The sequence below is a fragment of the Sminthopsis crassicaudata genome, chromosome 2 (assembly GCF_048593235.1).
Source record: "Sminthopsis crassicaudata isolate SCR6 chromosome 2, ASM4859323v1, whole genome shotgun sequence".
NCBI lineage: Eukaryota > Metazoa > Chordata > Mammalia > Dasyuromorphia > Dasyuridae > Sminthopsis > Sminthopsis crassicaudata.
This window is the reverse complement of record NC_133618.1, coordinates 388,619,075-388,634,927: the sequence shown is the minus strand read 5'-3', so window position 1 is coordinate 388,634,927 and position 15,853 is coordinate 388,619,075. Positions and strand designations below refer to the sequence as shown.

Sequence of the window (15,853 nt, the reverse complement as noted above, 5' to 3'; positions counted from 1 at the left end):
CAGTCTCTAGGAAGAAGTTTTGACAGGTTTGTTATGAAAAGACTATTGAAATATAGTGTATTGGGCATAAGAACAGTGTATAAGAGGCTCAGCAGTCTCCTGATTACACCTGGTTTAGCCGTGTTAGTTTCTGACTCACTGACCCCTGCACTGCTGAGACCCATACCATGCCCAGATGGCACATGGCAATGTCTCTGAGCTGCAACTCCCATTCTCTGCAACACATTCTTTAGTGATGCATCAGGAGTTATTTATATTAAACTCCTTTTTTACTCATCAAAAGCAAAGTCTAAGGGTTGTTTATCTTTCTTTAGCTAACAGAGGAAGTTTAAGTTCCCACTGTGATATGGCACTGATGTCTGTATCATGTTTAGTCATGTAAGTAAATGAAAATTCTTAATGACAGCAATACATTTGCCCCTACATGATCATCATGATCACTGAAAAATATTTATTAAGCCCTTTGTTCAAGGTCTTGTTGGGATACAGAAAGGAGATGCATTAAAGAGAAAGGAATTTGAGATCTGAAGTGGATAGACAAGACATTGGAACACAGGATAAAAGGTACAGAATTTACACCAAGTGCATACATACATTATAGTGCTCAACACTGTGAATAAATGCTTAAATTCTTGGTTAGATTGAAGGGTAAGTGTTGGGGGAGGATATATAGTAGAGAGGATATGTGGGGAGAAATAAAGTAGAGAACTTGATAAGGTAAAAATGGCAAAGTATTCCTGAAAAGATTTTTCAGGAATTATTTCTCTTCCCCAGTTAGTGGCTGTGATTCATTCATGCCTAATATTTAGTTAACTTAGATTCAATTTTGCATTCCTGAATTCCCAGGAATTAAGTTAAAAAGAATGCACTATTAATTTAGTGGATGTGTTGTGCAGAGAAGTTTATGTATTCTCTTCTACTTGGAGATATCATGATCTGTTCATGCCTGGCACACAGTAGGCACTTAATATTTATAAAGAAATACAAAGGGACAATTCCATCTTGCTTACCAAAAAACTCTCTTGATTCAAGCCATTTTACTTAGTTTTTTAGGTTTGAGAACAAAGACAAAATTCTGTAGTCAGGATTTAAGAAGAGCAGAGTATAATAGAATAACAATTATAACTTTCAGTATACTATGAAGAATCATTTCCTTCAAATTATTCAGTCTAATCTAGGATGGGAAAGGGTATACTACTTTTCCAGTTTACTTATTACCCTAATGAGTTTCAGGGAGCATTCTGGTTGATCAGGTCTGTCTCTTTTTTTAAGAAACTAGTAAGGCCTAGTAAGAATGAAGCAAAAGAATTTTGCTGTGGGCATTGTCTCCTTGAACTTTAGGGCTGCAAAAGTATTCTTCTAATCAAGTCAGAACAATGACTTTTGCCAAAGACAATAAGAAAATATTGTAAAGAGGGAATGGTTGGAGGAGGAGGCTTTTGGTGTTGCTTTTTTCTCATTAGTATGGATTTCCCCTTTCATCACAGGATCGGTGTGGGGACTATTTTTAACGTATCTTGAGATCTGGATCTCTCCAGGATTCGGAGCATAATTGGGACTGGGTTCAAAAAAAAGTTCCAACTCTGGGAAATAAGAGTTTTAAGTAGTTTTTGTGTCAGAATGTCCCTAAGAGGCAAACCTTAGTTTTTTTTTTTTTGTTTTGTTTTGTTTTAATATGGCTTTTGAAGGAAAAGGCTGGGAGAAAGACCTCTAGCCAGGGGACCCAAAGAAAAGTAAATTTCTGAAGATTCCTTCAAACTCACAATTGTCTCTCGAGCTTTGCTCTAGATTTCTGGGATGGGATAATTTAATGAAAATAGTAGTATTTCAGGCTTGAAAGATGTGGTTGTGTGGTATCACTCTGGTGCTCTAAGACCAGCTGGTCTCCCTGGGCACAGCTTTTAGTGCTGTTGATGCTATTGCATTCAATCAGGCGCCTGGCCCAGGCCATGGAAAACCTTGAAAGGAGACTGTCTGCTGTGGGGCAGGAGCTTTGTCCTGGAATTTCCTGGCCTTTGTGTGCTACAGCCTCAGTGTTATGAGATTTGTTTTTAGTGTTAACTTCCTTCTGGGGGAAGATTTGTGTTGCCAGTCTCCCAAACTGCACATTCTGTTTCCTGTGCCAAGTAACCCTTCACTCCTGGGCAAGCAGGCATCTACCTACCTCTCTCCAGCTTTCTTTTGCTGTTAGGCACTTAAAGTTATTCTGACTTCTTAATTAAGCTCCTTCCAAGTCTTCCTCCTCATATTGGACAAACTAGTTTTTGAGAAAAGCAATTCCCATTATCTCAGATCCCCCTGAGTTAGTGCCTTCAGGCATGACATGTTGGACCCTTGAGAAGGTTTTGGGAAACTGAGGCAACTGGTCCCACCAAAGCTCCTGTGCTTTACTGGAGGCAGGCATATGTACCAAGCCTGCTATGGCTTGAAGAAGCTACAAGTTCTTTAGGAAGTGGATGGACATCTTTGAAAGCCCAACGTGACAAATGTGACATCAATGCTTTCCAGCACCCTGATTCTAATTATATTTTTTCCCTCACTTTACAGCAGAGAAAATCATACCTTGAGCGCAGTGTGAAGGATGCAGAGGACAACATTCGGGAAATGCTGATGGCCAGAAGGGCACAGTAAAAAGTACCATGAGAAAACCCATATTTAACCCCCTTCCTCTGCTCCTGTTGGGTATGGCAGAGCAGCAGACTGATGGCTTTTACCTAGAGGACGTTTTGGAAACTCTACTTTTATTTGGACCACAGTTAGGCTTCAGCCTTCATGTGGTAGCTATCCTGTACCTCTGGCTGAGCCAATGGCATATCCTTGGCCTGGGGCTTGATCATGACCTTCTGAGGATGAAAGGAAGAGGAAAAGAATGAGGAGGAGGAAGAAAGCCCTGGGCAAAGGAAGTACCCCCTGCCCAATGACTCCAATGTTACCATTTTTATTACACAAATAAAAGTTATCCATCCCCTTCTTCCAAGTCTACTTTTCCTGTGAGATTTGCTTCTTAGGGAATGGGAGGGAAATGTACTTCTGTTCTATAATTAAGATTTCTTGGTACTCCAGTTCCACTATTGAATGTTACTGCTTCTTCAGCTTTTGTCCCAAAGCTTCCTTTTCTTAGCTTCCCCCCCCCCCCCCAGGCTTCAATTTCCACATCTGTAAAATGAGATTGACCTGGTTTCCTTCAGTTTTAACATTCTAATCTGCTCCTCCCCAAGAAATCTATCTTCTGGTTTTCCTCCTTTATTTGTACCTATATTCTTTTTTTTTTTCCCCTGTAGCCTTGAGAAAATCTTCATTCCTGAGAAACTTCCCTACCCTGCTTCAGAATATAGCAAATGAATGAGATGAAAGGAAAGAGATTTAGGGGTCCATTTATCCTGATTAATGAGCAAAAAAGTGACTTCATTTTTGTATGGAAATATCTTCAGATCTTGAACCTTTGTGGCTATGGAGGATAATAAGATTGTGACAGATTTTCCAATGGGGGAGGGGTCTTAATGCTGGAGTTAGAGCCTACTAGCATCAAATCCAAAAAGATTTTGCTATGCAAACTTGGTGTTCTAGACAGCAAGACATCAAGTTAAGGTTCTAGTAAAATAAAAAAAGGGAAGCTATTAGGTATCACCCTAAGAAAGGCTAGGGTCCCTAGTGGTCTCTTTTAAAAAGCAAGGCTCTTGATGTCAAGGTCTTTTTGTCAATGTTGGGAAATCCTAAGTATTTGGAATTTGTTGGGAGGCTGTGAAAGTGTGATTTTTCTTTTTCTCCATCTTCTGAATAAGGAAAGGGTCTCACTTGCAAAACATAGATCAGTATTATTTGTAGCAGGGAAGACAAGAAGTTTCAGACCGAGTAAACTTGAGTTGATTCCTTGCCATTTTTGCTTCATGATTGGTAGTTTAGTGCCACTTAGTGGCTGGAGGTGGGATAAGTACTATAATTAGGTAATATTATCTGGGGTTAGATTACCACTTGGAAGGCAGATGTTTTGCTAAATAGTGTTATAGCAGGGAACTTGTTTTCTCTCTGGGCATCTGGAGGCTTTCTATCCTGAGGACAAAGAGCAAATTCCACTTAGCCACATATGTACAATATTATGAGGGCCACTCACTTCTGAAACAGTATGCCAGACAGGGGCACTAGGGGCTCAGGAAGGATACAGCCTAATCAGGGCAAGAGAGGCCTCAGAATAGGCCTTACAAAGAAATAGTGTCAGAGGTATAAAGATTGGAATATACATAATGAGCGGGGGTGGGGGGGGTGTCTGATTGATACAGTGTCTTCTGTGCTAACAGACAGACACCATATCTTTTACTGGCAATCTGCAAAGCTGTTATCATTCCCTACCTACTAAATTGGATTGTCTGTTAGGTAGTTTTAGGCACTGATACAGTTTCAGGGATACTTTCATTGGTTTCATCCTAGTCTACCACCCAGCTTGGGCTCAGTGACATAACCAAACACAGAAATGTGTGTGTCTTTCATAGCTTCTAGATGGTAGCCACAAACTCAACTCAGAATCACTGAAGCTAAAAGTAGGCCAGTGATGAAAATTTTTAAAGTTTTGTCCTGGTTTTTAAATGATGAAGCAAATGAACAGAAATACTTTTGGCATCTTAAGCACTACAAAGGTTCTTCCTGTCTCACTGTGTGCCCACAATATCATCCACAAAAGTCACTAACAAAAGGTTTTGATTTCTGGTCTGGTCTTTGAATTTTGAAAATTTTTATTGACAAGGGAATATCGAAACATAATTAAGGAGTTAGGAAAGAAATCATTCCGTGGCTTATATTGTTGCATATTTTGCCACTACCATAACCAGTACAATTTAATATGATAAATATAAATTTCATATTCAAGCCTCTGGCAAAAAAAATCATTTAGCACATTTGTTAAAGTACAACAACAAAAAAATAGAAAATGAACATTAAAAAGATCATGTCACTAACTTAAATGGCAAAAATCACTATAATCTAGGATTCCATTAGGCTGTAATTGAGATGTTTGTGTAGAACCTGTCGTCATTCATTAGAGCAAGAGAAAGAGATCAGGACTCAGAACTCCATCATCTGAGGATTCAAAGCCTTCTGGTAAGAAGAGGTTGAAAATGGTCAAGTGAGCATGTCCCAAAGGCAACAGCAACAGAGAGCAGTCCAGCAAGCTGTAAGGCAGGAAGCTTGGCCTGTGTCATTCCTTCTTTGGTCTTCCACTACATATACTAGGGAAGAAAGAGAAATGATAAGGGAAAAAAAATTGCAATCCAAGACTTAATTAATGTGTAGTAGAGCACAGTTTCTTAAATTTTTTCCACTTATGACCCCTTTTTGCCTGAGAAATTTGTGAGTGAATATAAAATAGGTATCATTTTAAACATTTCATTTAAACATTTACTGATAATAAATTTTGCAACCCCTACATTAAGATACAAGACTCCATATGGGGTTGCAAACCACAATTTAAGAAGGCTGGGTCTTGGAGGACTTAGTACAAACAACATAGCTCTAGACTTGCCTGCTTACTAGTTTTTAAACTGGTGATTGTTAACAGATGTAAGTTTTCACATACATACAAAATAGTTAATGCACCATCATTTATTGGGTTCTCTTGTTCAAAAGGAGAGACAAATAAATTGTAATATGGTTACTGTAAGCAATAAAGGAAAATTTTAACTGACTGGGGTTATACAGAAAAGAACTGAAAAAAAATTAATTTTTAAAAATTGAGCCTCTTACAAATCCTCTTTGTTGATAATGCTCTAGGATAGTAATTCTCAAATTCAGGGATCACTCCTTGGAGGACCTCTTCTGGGGTGAGGGGAAGGGAGCAGTTTGGGCAGTACTTATTAGGTCAAAATTATTTTTATATAATAGTAAGGTAGTTTAATTTCTGATAACTTAAGTATTGACTCTAGAAAAGCTCAGAGAGGGGGTGTCCAATAATTTTTAGGAGTATAAACAGATCTTGAGATCAAAAAAATTTGAGGGGTACTGTTTGTAAGACCAGGGATTCAGAACAGAAGTAAAGACTACAGAATCATTCATTCCTCTGGAAGCTGAATCCTGAATAGAAGGAGAGAATGCAAGGAGGGACTTCAGAGCATTTTCTCAGGATGCAAGTTTCCTTACTTTTTTAGTTCAGTGAAAGAATCACTTCTCCATAATGTGTTTAAATAATGTAGCCATTCCAAAGCTGAATTCCAACAATCTTTTTTAATCCTCCTGGAGTGTGATATCAAGACTTTAGCTTCATCTTGCACAATTTATCAAAATAAAATACAAATGAGACGTTTCAAACTACCTGTGTATGTTCCCTTTCAATGAACACTAAACAATTGATTACTCCTTGTGTTATGACTGCTTCCCTGAACTTAAAGCAGAACCTTTCCCTTCCTCTTTATTCCCAGAAATAGAAAGCTCGACTTATCTGCAACCTTTTACCTGTGATTCTGGTTGGAGGCTGGGTCATCTTTGTAATGATCTTTATGTGGTCTCACCCCATATGCCCTGATTCTTCTAAGGTGGATGATGCCACATTTCACTCTAGGGCTTTCACTGGTAGCCTCAGAAAAAGGATAATCCCAATTGCTCTATTATCAGGTTGAACTGAAAGTTTCCACCCTAACCTAATTACTACCATTTGACATGCAGGGAAGCAATCCCTGTTTTTTGTCTTAAAGGAATACATCTGCCCTCTGTCCTCTCCCTCCTCAACTAAGCTGCTTTATCAGGGAACTACTATAACAAAAATCACAATAGTAAATGCAGACTGCCCAAGAGAAGGCTGAGGTCTGTCTGCTTCATGTATTTTTTCCCCTCTCTAGTCTTCCTCAGATTAGCCCTCTGATTATCTTCTGTATTTTGTGCATTTATATAATATATAATGTATATATTATGTCATGTAACAATACACAAATATATCTATATATACATACACACACACACACATATATATATATATAAATAAAATGAACATTTTATATATTTGTAGCCAATGTCTACAAATGGAAAGGCAGGCTTAAAACATTAAGTGCTACATCCATTCTACCAGAAGCAAGTAGGAAGGCAGAAAATTTAATCTGCCTTGTACTCATAAATATTTTAGTCAAACATTTTACAAGCTTCAAGGTATCCAAATTCTTATTACAATCTTTAGCTTCAAGGTAGTCAGATACCTCCCATGAAAACTAAAGACGGATGGAGGATGTGAGGGCTAAGGTACCAGCAACCTGAGAATATGAAAGAGAAATACTAGGTCTGTGGGCCAAGGGCATCTCATCACTGTTCAGTTAGATTCCCTAGCAACCAAATTCCAATTATGTTTTTCTTAGCTTTCCAGCAGTCTATTGTAATTAAAAGAGCATGATGAGACATCAGGGGAAATTTGGGTTGATGTTCATGGCCTGGAAGATCAGGACAGAAAAGCACTCTGGGAAAGCCCTTCTTAGAAGCTTTTCAGTAGCGCATGTGGGAGGCAAAGTATGTTTTAGAAATTTATCCTTATGCTCTAATATATATTTCAGATAGGCAAATCACAAGTTTACACTTATTTTGCACCCAGTGTTCTATCTAGAGAACCCAAGTCACTACCTACAAAGACAGAGGAAGGAGTGCTATAGGTTAAGATAGAAACCCAAGACAAGGAAGTGAATTTCTGCTTGAGCATTCCAATGTTATCACTTTCTTCTGACCAAAGAGACACGTAACTTATTCTGCCAAACCATAGGACTGTGAAGGACACTTTCACTGGCTGTCATGTGGGCATCTCCCAGGCACTGGTAATACTAAGTACCATTGTTATCTATGGTACCTGGGAAAGAGAAAGCTTGTTTGTGGCAGAAGTTTGATCCTGACTTCTGAGTAAAAGACTGAATCTAGGGCAGCAGAGGAAACACACTGAGGCTCCTCGGAGCTGACGTAGTGGCTGATGGGCAGAGGTTCCTAGTATCTTGGGAGGAAGCTCGATTTTTGCAAACAGACAGTACTGTTTTCCTAATGCCCTGAGATGGTTCAGCCATGCGTGCTCTCTCTACAATGGAAAGAAGTGGAAAAGGAGTGGGTGGGTCAAGCAGGGGAGCAGAAGTCTTTTCGTGGAATTCAAACTGGGGGAGGAGGGGGATTCCAGGTTTACTTTAACTAGTAATGGATGCCATCCCTAAGGTCAATCCCAACTAATGCTATACCCTTTTTCTTCCCCCATGGCTGTAGAGGCCCTGGGCTTATCTTTTCTGTGGTTCACATAGGATCCCTGCTTCACTGTTGCTGCAAGTTACTATCTAATTACTAAGCGTAGTTTCCTCTTCCTGTAGAGTGGTCTTGAAAAGCAAGGACTCAGCTCCCTGACCATGGTTAGGCTTGGGCCAGACTCAGGAGTGTTACCTGCTATTTCTAAATTCACTTTGTTCTCTCTTGTACTCTATCCTTAGGGCCCTGGCACTAGCTTGTGTAACAACCCCTGCACTGGGAGAGTGGAGCAGATGAAAAACATAATGTATATACAGCAGAACAAGTTCAGGGGTACAGTTTGGCGCTTCCCAAGGCCTGAGGCTTGGAATCACCATTCCTAGCAAAAGAGTTGGGCCTAAGCAGACCAGGTAAGATCAAGTGTCTATTAGGAAAGTAGGTCTTTCCCTGATGCCCCAAAGGTGTCAGTGTAATCATAGCAAGGAAAGAACCCAGCACTCAACCTGATCTGGGGCCTCAAGTACAAGGAGATGAAGAAGAAAAGGTATACATGGGCAAGCCAAAGCAGTTCTTGATGCACATCAAATGGAAAGGGGTAATCACCTGTCTTGTTTATATCCCCTTTGGTACTTTTGAATCTGATAGCCATGAGCATGCCCAAAGGAAGGGATTCTTCTACCCCAACCCATGTGCCTAACTCTTGACCTTCCCTCACTTTAATCCAATCACTTGTCATAATCCCTGTCAAAAACTATCCTCAAACAGAAAAAAGACTGTCCTCCTTCCATGTTGTAACTGTCTCCAGCTCTCTTCCCCTGTTTTAATTTAATCACAGTCTATTGTCCATCTTAATGACTCATCCTAGGAGAACAGTGATAAGTAGTGAAATAACTCAAATGGAAAGGGGTACAGCCTCTTTTCTGGTTTCTATGTGGCAGCTATCAGCTCGGATTCACCAGGCAGGGAGAAGTTCTGCCTGTAATTTTAAAGTTTTAAAGGTTTTGTCTTGACACCAAATTATTAACTAAGTCATTCAAATTGTTAAAGAATCCAAAAGGGGCTTGCTTTCCTCCAGCTTATTCTATTCCTCTTCTGAAAATGCTTCTTCAATTACCTAGTAGAAAATGCTCATGAAAAGACACTGGGAGTAGGGAAAGAAGGGACAGCTCAATGGGGCAGTGGATAGAGCACCAGCCCTGAAGTCAGGAAGATTCGAGTTCAAATCTGGCTTCAGACATTTAACACTTCTAGCTATGTGACCTGGGCAAGTTATTAACCCCAATTGCCTCAGCAAAAAAAAAAAACCACAACACAACAAAAAACCTCAAGACATAGAAAACACCAGGATAGAGATTGGGGGGAGAGGGAGGCAAGGGGGATGACAGTGCAAACACAAACAGAGGGAAACCTCACTTCAAGCACTGGGAAAGGGCAGTGCCCACCCTCCAGGACTCCCTAAAGGGCTTTATTATCCCTAAAGAAGCTTAGCTTCTCTCTGTACTGTATTGTATACTGTATCTATATCTATATTGTGTAATATGCACACAATAAACAGAAAAGCAGTTTGGGGGTGGGGATTGTAGTAGCTGAGAAGGGAAAGGTGGAAGTGGCATGTGAACTTAGCTTTGAAAGGAGCAAGGGGATTCATAAGAGAATTAATTCCAATTCCTGTGGCAAAGGCTAAAGAGAAAGGGGAAGGGAACATTGTGTTCACAGAACCTGTGCTTTAAGAAAAGGTAATGGCCCGGACTAGGGTGATAACCAATGGTGCCAGAGAGAAGATGAATACTTGAAACATAGCTGAAGAAAATGGACAAAACTGGGTGGACTGGGTATCTGACTGAATGGAAAAGGTGAATCAGAGGAAAGAAATAAAGACAACTCTTAAGCTCTTCTTAATAGTGTTGGAATTTAGTGAATACAGCTGAGGCAAAAACACATGAGGCAGCTTGTACATGTGGGGTACAGTTGTGTTCAACAAAAGTAAGGAAGTTTGGAGATGAAGTATGTTTTAGTGAAAATTTAGTGAATTCTGTTTTTGTTAATGGAGTTCAAAAGTTGCAGATCAACAAATCCATTTGCATAAGAAACTGAACCAAGAGATGTGAAGATTTCTGAGAAAGACCCAGGACTGAGCTCTGGAGTGAGTGGGTGGGAAAGGAATGATGTAGCAAAGGAAACTGAGGAGAGTTCAAAAAAGCAGTGAGAGAGCCAATGTCCTGAAAGCCAAGAACTGAGAAAAACCAAAAGGAAGGGGATAGTCAGCACTAAGAAAAACTTCCTAAAAATTAAAAACCCATGAAGACTGAGTAAAGCCATATGATTCAGAAGTTAAATCTCCAATAACCTTGAAGAGGTTTTAATCCAATGCTGGGGTAGAAAGCTGGATTACTAAGAAAACGAGAAAGCTCAAGAAGCACAGTTATAATGATTTTTTTTAGGAGACTGGATATGTCCTACTACATAGGATTACAAAGATTACAGATAAAGTACAATGGCTTGATGGGATGTTAAAATAAAGGGGAAGAGGAGCAGCTAGGTGGCACAGTGGATAGAGCACCAGCCCTGAATTCAGGAGGACCCGAGTTCAAATCTGGTCTCAGACACTTAACACTTCCTAGCTGTGTGACCCTGGGCAAGTCACTTAACCCCAGCCTTAGGAAAAAAACAAAACAAAAAAATAAAATAAAATAAAGGGGAAGGTTTTTTTTTTTTTTTTTTTTTAAGCGAATGAGATAGACCAGGATATGTTTATTTATAGTCAGTTAAGATGAAACTGAGAAGAAAAAATGATGAGTTTAAACTCCTTTAGAGAATTGAGGAGGAAGGAGAAAAAAGATGGAATCAAAGATAAATGGGACTGATTGGATGAAGTTTTCTCAGTTTGAGACTAAGTCACATGACCCCTGTTTCCCAGAGCCAGAAAATTAGGATTTGAACCCTGGGATGCAGGAAGTTAGTGAAGTTACAGGAAGTGATGTGACCCACAGGAAGCGACCACTATCCAATGAAAAGGCTTCCTATTTAATTGGGTCAAGCAAATGGTGGGAGCTGGGATCCCTTCTGGGTGTGTTGGACCTCTCCCTGCAGGGACTAAATAAATACTTTCTCTTTGTATACCTGAAGATGTCTCTGATTAGTAAATTTGGGAAAGGGGTCTAGCATCCACCCCACACAAAGTCTCACACAAAAGTATAAAATATAGGGATTGGCTATCCTTTCTCCAAATTTTGGAAATAAAGGAGCAGCCAATTTTAGAGATACAGATTGAAAGAGAATCCTAGAAGCAGAATAATACAATTCCAGAGGTGGAAGATACCTTGGAAGTTAACCAATCCAAACTCTTAGTGATGTGCAAGAATGATCTTTTGATAATACATATTAAAGTATTCATAAAAAAAGAAATCAAATATTACATGAATTATGTCATTAAATTAAACAACAAAACCCAACTGATCAAGGATTTATATAGTACTTAGATAATCTGTGCAATATAGATTATTTCTTTCAGCAATAAAAAAGGTTCAGGAGTAAAGAAGATAAATATGCACTAAATGCAAAAACAAAAAAACAAAAAAAACCCAAAAAAACCCTGTAAATTATTAAAGAGATTGCTAAAGTCAAATGATAATGTCTTTGGTGACATTATGTGAGAAATGAAATAAAATGAGAAATGAGGAAAAGAATGAGTAAAGAAAAAAAGAACTTATCAAAGAAGAAAATAAATTAAAATGCACCAATTACATGATATTGCTCACCTTTGCTTCTCCCCTAGATTTCTAAGAGTCCTTAGAATCCTACTTCTCCCTATAAGTTTGGGGAATGCAATTGCTTTGAGGGACCTGGCAGAAATGATATAGCCATTCACTGCCATAAGTCTGTTTAATGGCAAAGCCTTAATTTCTCCTTACCTTCTAAGGGACAAGATACTAAAGGAGATGAACTTTCATACTAGCCAAGGTGCTGTTAAATCACCTGAGACAACTTGGAATTATAGAATACTGGAACAGAGGGTACTTTAGAATTCACATAATTCAAGTTCTTTTTTTTATAGCTTGCAGAAACAGGCTCAGAAGATAAGTCAACTGCTCAAAGTAAGAGAGCTTACTAGAAATAAAATATATAGCTCCCTCCTTTGCAACCCAGTCCAGACAAACCAAGTCAGTCAGGTCTGAGGTGAAAGAAAACGGGGCTAAGGGTGCTGTGAATTTGCCTACCAAATTCATTCTCCTTCAGGGCATTACAGTGAGAATAAACAGGAATGTGGTGTGGGAGCCATAAACTGCTCCCCCCCCCCCAAAAAAAAGGGCAACCATCTTTTCTGGATTTCTCTTCAGTGAACTAACTGCAACCGAGTAGCTCAAAGAAACAAGAATCAAATTCCCTACATTGAGAAATGGGCAGAGGGGAAATCATTCAATGAATAATTCAAGCATTTGGCTTTTTACAAATATTATCTCATTTTATCTTCACAACAATCTTAAGGCAGGTGCTATTATCATCTCCATTTTACAGATGAAGAAGCCAAGGCAGACTGGGGTTAAGTGATTATCAGGATCACACAGCTAGTTAGGATCTGAGTCTGAATTTGAAATTTCTGACTCCAGGTCTAACACCCTATCCACCAAAAAACCTTGCTGTTATAACTCCAACTTTTGCTCCCAGAATACAAACCAAACCAATATTACTCTTGCTTATGCAAAGAAAGGCTTTAACAACTGATTGCCTAATACCAGAGCTTCCTCAAGACTCAAATCGCCTTTTCCAGCCACCACTCTCCTTTTTGGGTTGTCTTCTCTTATGAGAATATATGTTCAATGAGCATCTCCTTTTTTAAAATCTGTAAGCTCCAGGATCTAGCATAATTCATTTATTTATTATTTGGCATGAGACTTCAAACATTTCATAATACATTTATTTTGCAGAGACAATATGAAAGTAAACAAGAACCATTCATTAGAAGAATTCTAAAAGTTTAAGTAGTATGAAGCTTTAGAGTGTAAAAGTAGATCAGAATGGATACAGACCTTACAATGAACAAAAAGCTAGCCAGAAATTTGTGGCACATGTAAATTAACTGAATTTCTTTCTGAAAAGGAATAATCTGGCATCAGAAATTGTATCCTGGGAAATGGGCTGATCATTCAGTAGTATTACTTGTTATAAATAGATAAGGCTATATATAGAAACAAAGAAACCAGATAGAAGGGGTGCTTGGTTAGCCTGGAATCCATGAACCTGATTTTCAAAATATTTTGAGATAATTATTTCCTTTGCAATTTTATTATCTTATGCAATGAAAACCATTCTTATATGTCACTTAGGCTACCAAAGGTATTCATGATAGACATACAAAAATGCAAAACATTTGAGCTGAAAGAAATGCAAGATGGGAATTTTTTTTTTTTTTTTTTTTTAGGAGAACATATTAACCATTTAATAAAAGGCAGCTTAAGTTGGATAATCAAGAATCCCTTTGCTGGGTGCAGACATCTATATAAAATACTCAAATTCAAGGAGTCAGTGACTAAAATCACAGAATCATATTCACTTAGTGACCATCTAATCCAACCTGTATATGCAAAGAATCTCTAGTAGAACTTAACTGATAAATGGGTTGTTCAGCTACTGCTTAAAGACTTCCCACTGCACTTCCAGATGGCTCTGGACAGGAGGAAGTTTTTCATGAATTTAAGCCTAAACTGATCTTTCTGCATCTTCCATGCCCCTGTTCTGAGTTCTGTGCTCTAGTCTGATTCCTTCCTCTACATGGCACATCTTGAAATTCCTCATCATGAGCTTCCCAAGTCTTCTCTTCTTCTGCCTAAACATCCTGGTTTCTTGGATGCAATCTGAGATGAGATGGGCTCCAGGTTCTCCCCACCCTGGTTGTTCTCTTCTGGAGCTCAGGATATAATGTTGTCCTTATTCTGGGATGCACAATCTCCAGAGGAGTGCTATATATGGCAGAGGACAGAGACTGTGAGCGTTCCCACCCCTGGAAGCTAGACTTTTCTTAATGCAGCCCAAGATTGCTTTAGTTTGTTCTTTTGACTTCCACATCACACCTCTAATGCAAGTTGAGCTTGCAATCCACTAACCTTTCCCCTCCTCCACTCCCAGTCCTCTTCAGAACTGCTATCTAATAACCATGCTTCCCCCATCTTATAGTTGTTCAATTTTCTGGAATTAAAATTCAGGGTCTGCAGGTTGGGAGATTTAAAAGGAGATTAAAGTGGAAGATCCTAAAGACTAGATAGTTATATGGTAGGTGGTGCAGTAGATAAAAATGCTATATCTCAAGTCAGAAAGACCCAAGTTCAAATCCAGCCTCAGATTAGCTATTTGAATCTAGGAAAGTCACTTAGCCCTAGTTTTTTCCTGCAAAAGGGGGTAAAACTACCTCCCAGGGTTGTTTTTGAGGATGAAATAAGATTAAATATGAAAAACATTTTGCAAATATTAAAGTGCTAAATAAATAAATCATCATCATCATCATCACTATTATTCAAAGAAATATAATGTTTTGGGATCTATGATGTATAAACATGAGGGACTTCCATAAACTAATACTAAAGGAAATACTAAAGTATTTCCAAACATATACTAAAGGAATGTGGCCCAGCTTGAAAATGTGTGGTTCTTTTAGCAAGCTAGATGTCAGGATCGTGCCACTGAAGTTAATTAGCAGAAAACCACTCAAGGCAGTATATCTTTATTAGATAATATAAATTTGGCTTCCACTTGGTAAAGAATCTGCCTGTGAAATCTATCATAAGAAAATCCCAAGAGGTGACTATAAAAGTTTAAAAACATGTCAAGAATTTATTAAGTAATCAACTTTATATACAGATAGCCATGCCAAAATTTTTTTTAAAAAATTAAAATGATGGAATGAAATAAACACCCCTCTCTCTCACTTCATTGCTGTCCTTGTTCCAGAGTAGACTAGATGATACCTGATTTGGTGCTACATGTTATGTTCTGACTAAAGATTCAGCACATGAGTACTCAATAGATGAGACAGTGAGGGGTATTATTAAAGAGCATGATCAACGACTTAGATGCACCACCAGAGTTATCATTCCCTGTTACAGCACCTTGTGTCAAATTAGCTTATGAAAATTTCTGCATCAGAACTGACAAAACAGTGCCAACATGCAACTGGATGTAAAAACTAGACATATAGAACCTGAGAAGTACTCAATATGTTTTGTTCATGACAGGCTTAATTTGTATATTATTTTAATGAGTAGATAATATTTTCATATTATAATATGTAAATGGTATGCCTCTGCAAGCAGAGTTCTGATAGTGATATTTAGCAAATCACTTGAAAGCTGCACTTTAAGATTTGATGAATGACAATTAAGTTATAAAACTTATTTACTTGCAATGTATACACCAGACATACTCTCATTTACTGCTAAATTATGTGAAGGGCAGTAAATTTATATTTTATCAATAGAAAGGACTACAGAGATTGAAGCACAAGCCTATATGATTTTAATTTCCCTTATTATGACAAATAAGGTACAGCACATTAAAGAAAAAATGGATGATAATCAGAAGATGCTCAAACTAATTGTGACTGGTGAGGTAGCCAAGAGCCAATTATTGTTGAGCCAAGAATCATAAACTCTTCAAATTTCTAAAATGGTTATTATTGGCG

General features: G+C 38.4%; 2 protein-coding genes across 4 annotated transcripts in view; one reads left to right on the top strand and one right to left on the bottom strand.

The window, feature by feature from the left end:
- The window catches only part of PFDN1 (prefoldin subunit 1), a 56,029-nt gene extending 53,050 nt beyond the window's left edge, over positions 1 to 2,979 (top strand). The window contains exon 4 of the mRNA XM_074291550.1: positions 2,548 to 2,979. Within this exon, the coding sequence (XP_074147651.1) occupies positions 2,548 to 2,631 (84 nt within the window). The 3' untranslated portion in view covers positions 2,632 to 2,979. The remainder of the gene's footprint in view (positions 1 to 2,547) is intronic.
- A 1,710-nt stretch (positions 2,980 to 4,689) lies between these two features.
- The window catches only part of CYSTM1 (cysteine rich transmembrane module containing 1), a 98,726-nt gene continuing 87,562 nt past the window's right edge, over positions 4,690 to 15,853 (bottom strand). For all 3 annotated transcript variants that reach the window (XM_074291552.1, XM_074291553.1, XM_074291551.1), the window contains one exon: positions 4,690 to 5,219. In XM_074291552.1, coding sequence (XP_074147653.1) covers positions 5,113 to 5,219 — 107 coding nt within the window. In that variant the 3' untranslated portion in view covers positions 4,690 to 5,112. The remainder of the gene's footprint in view (positions 5,220 to 15,853) is intronic.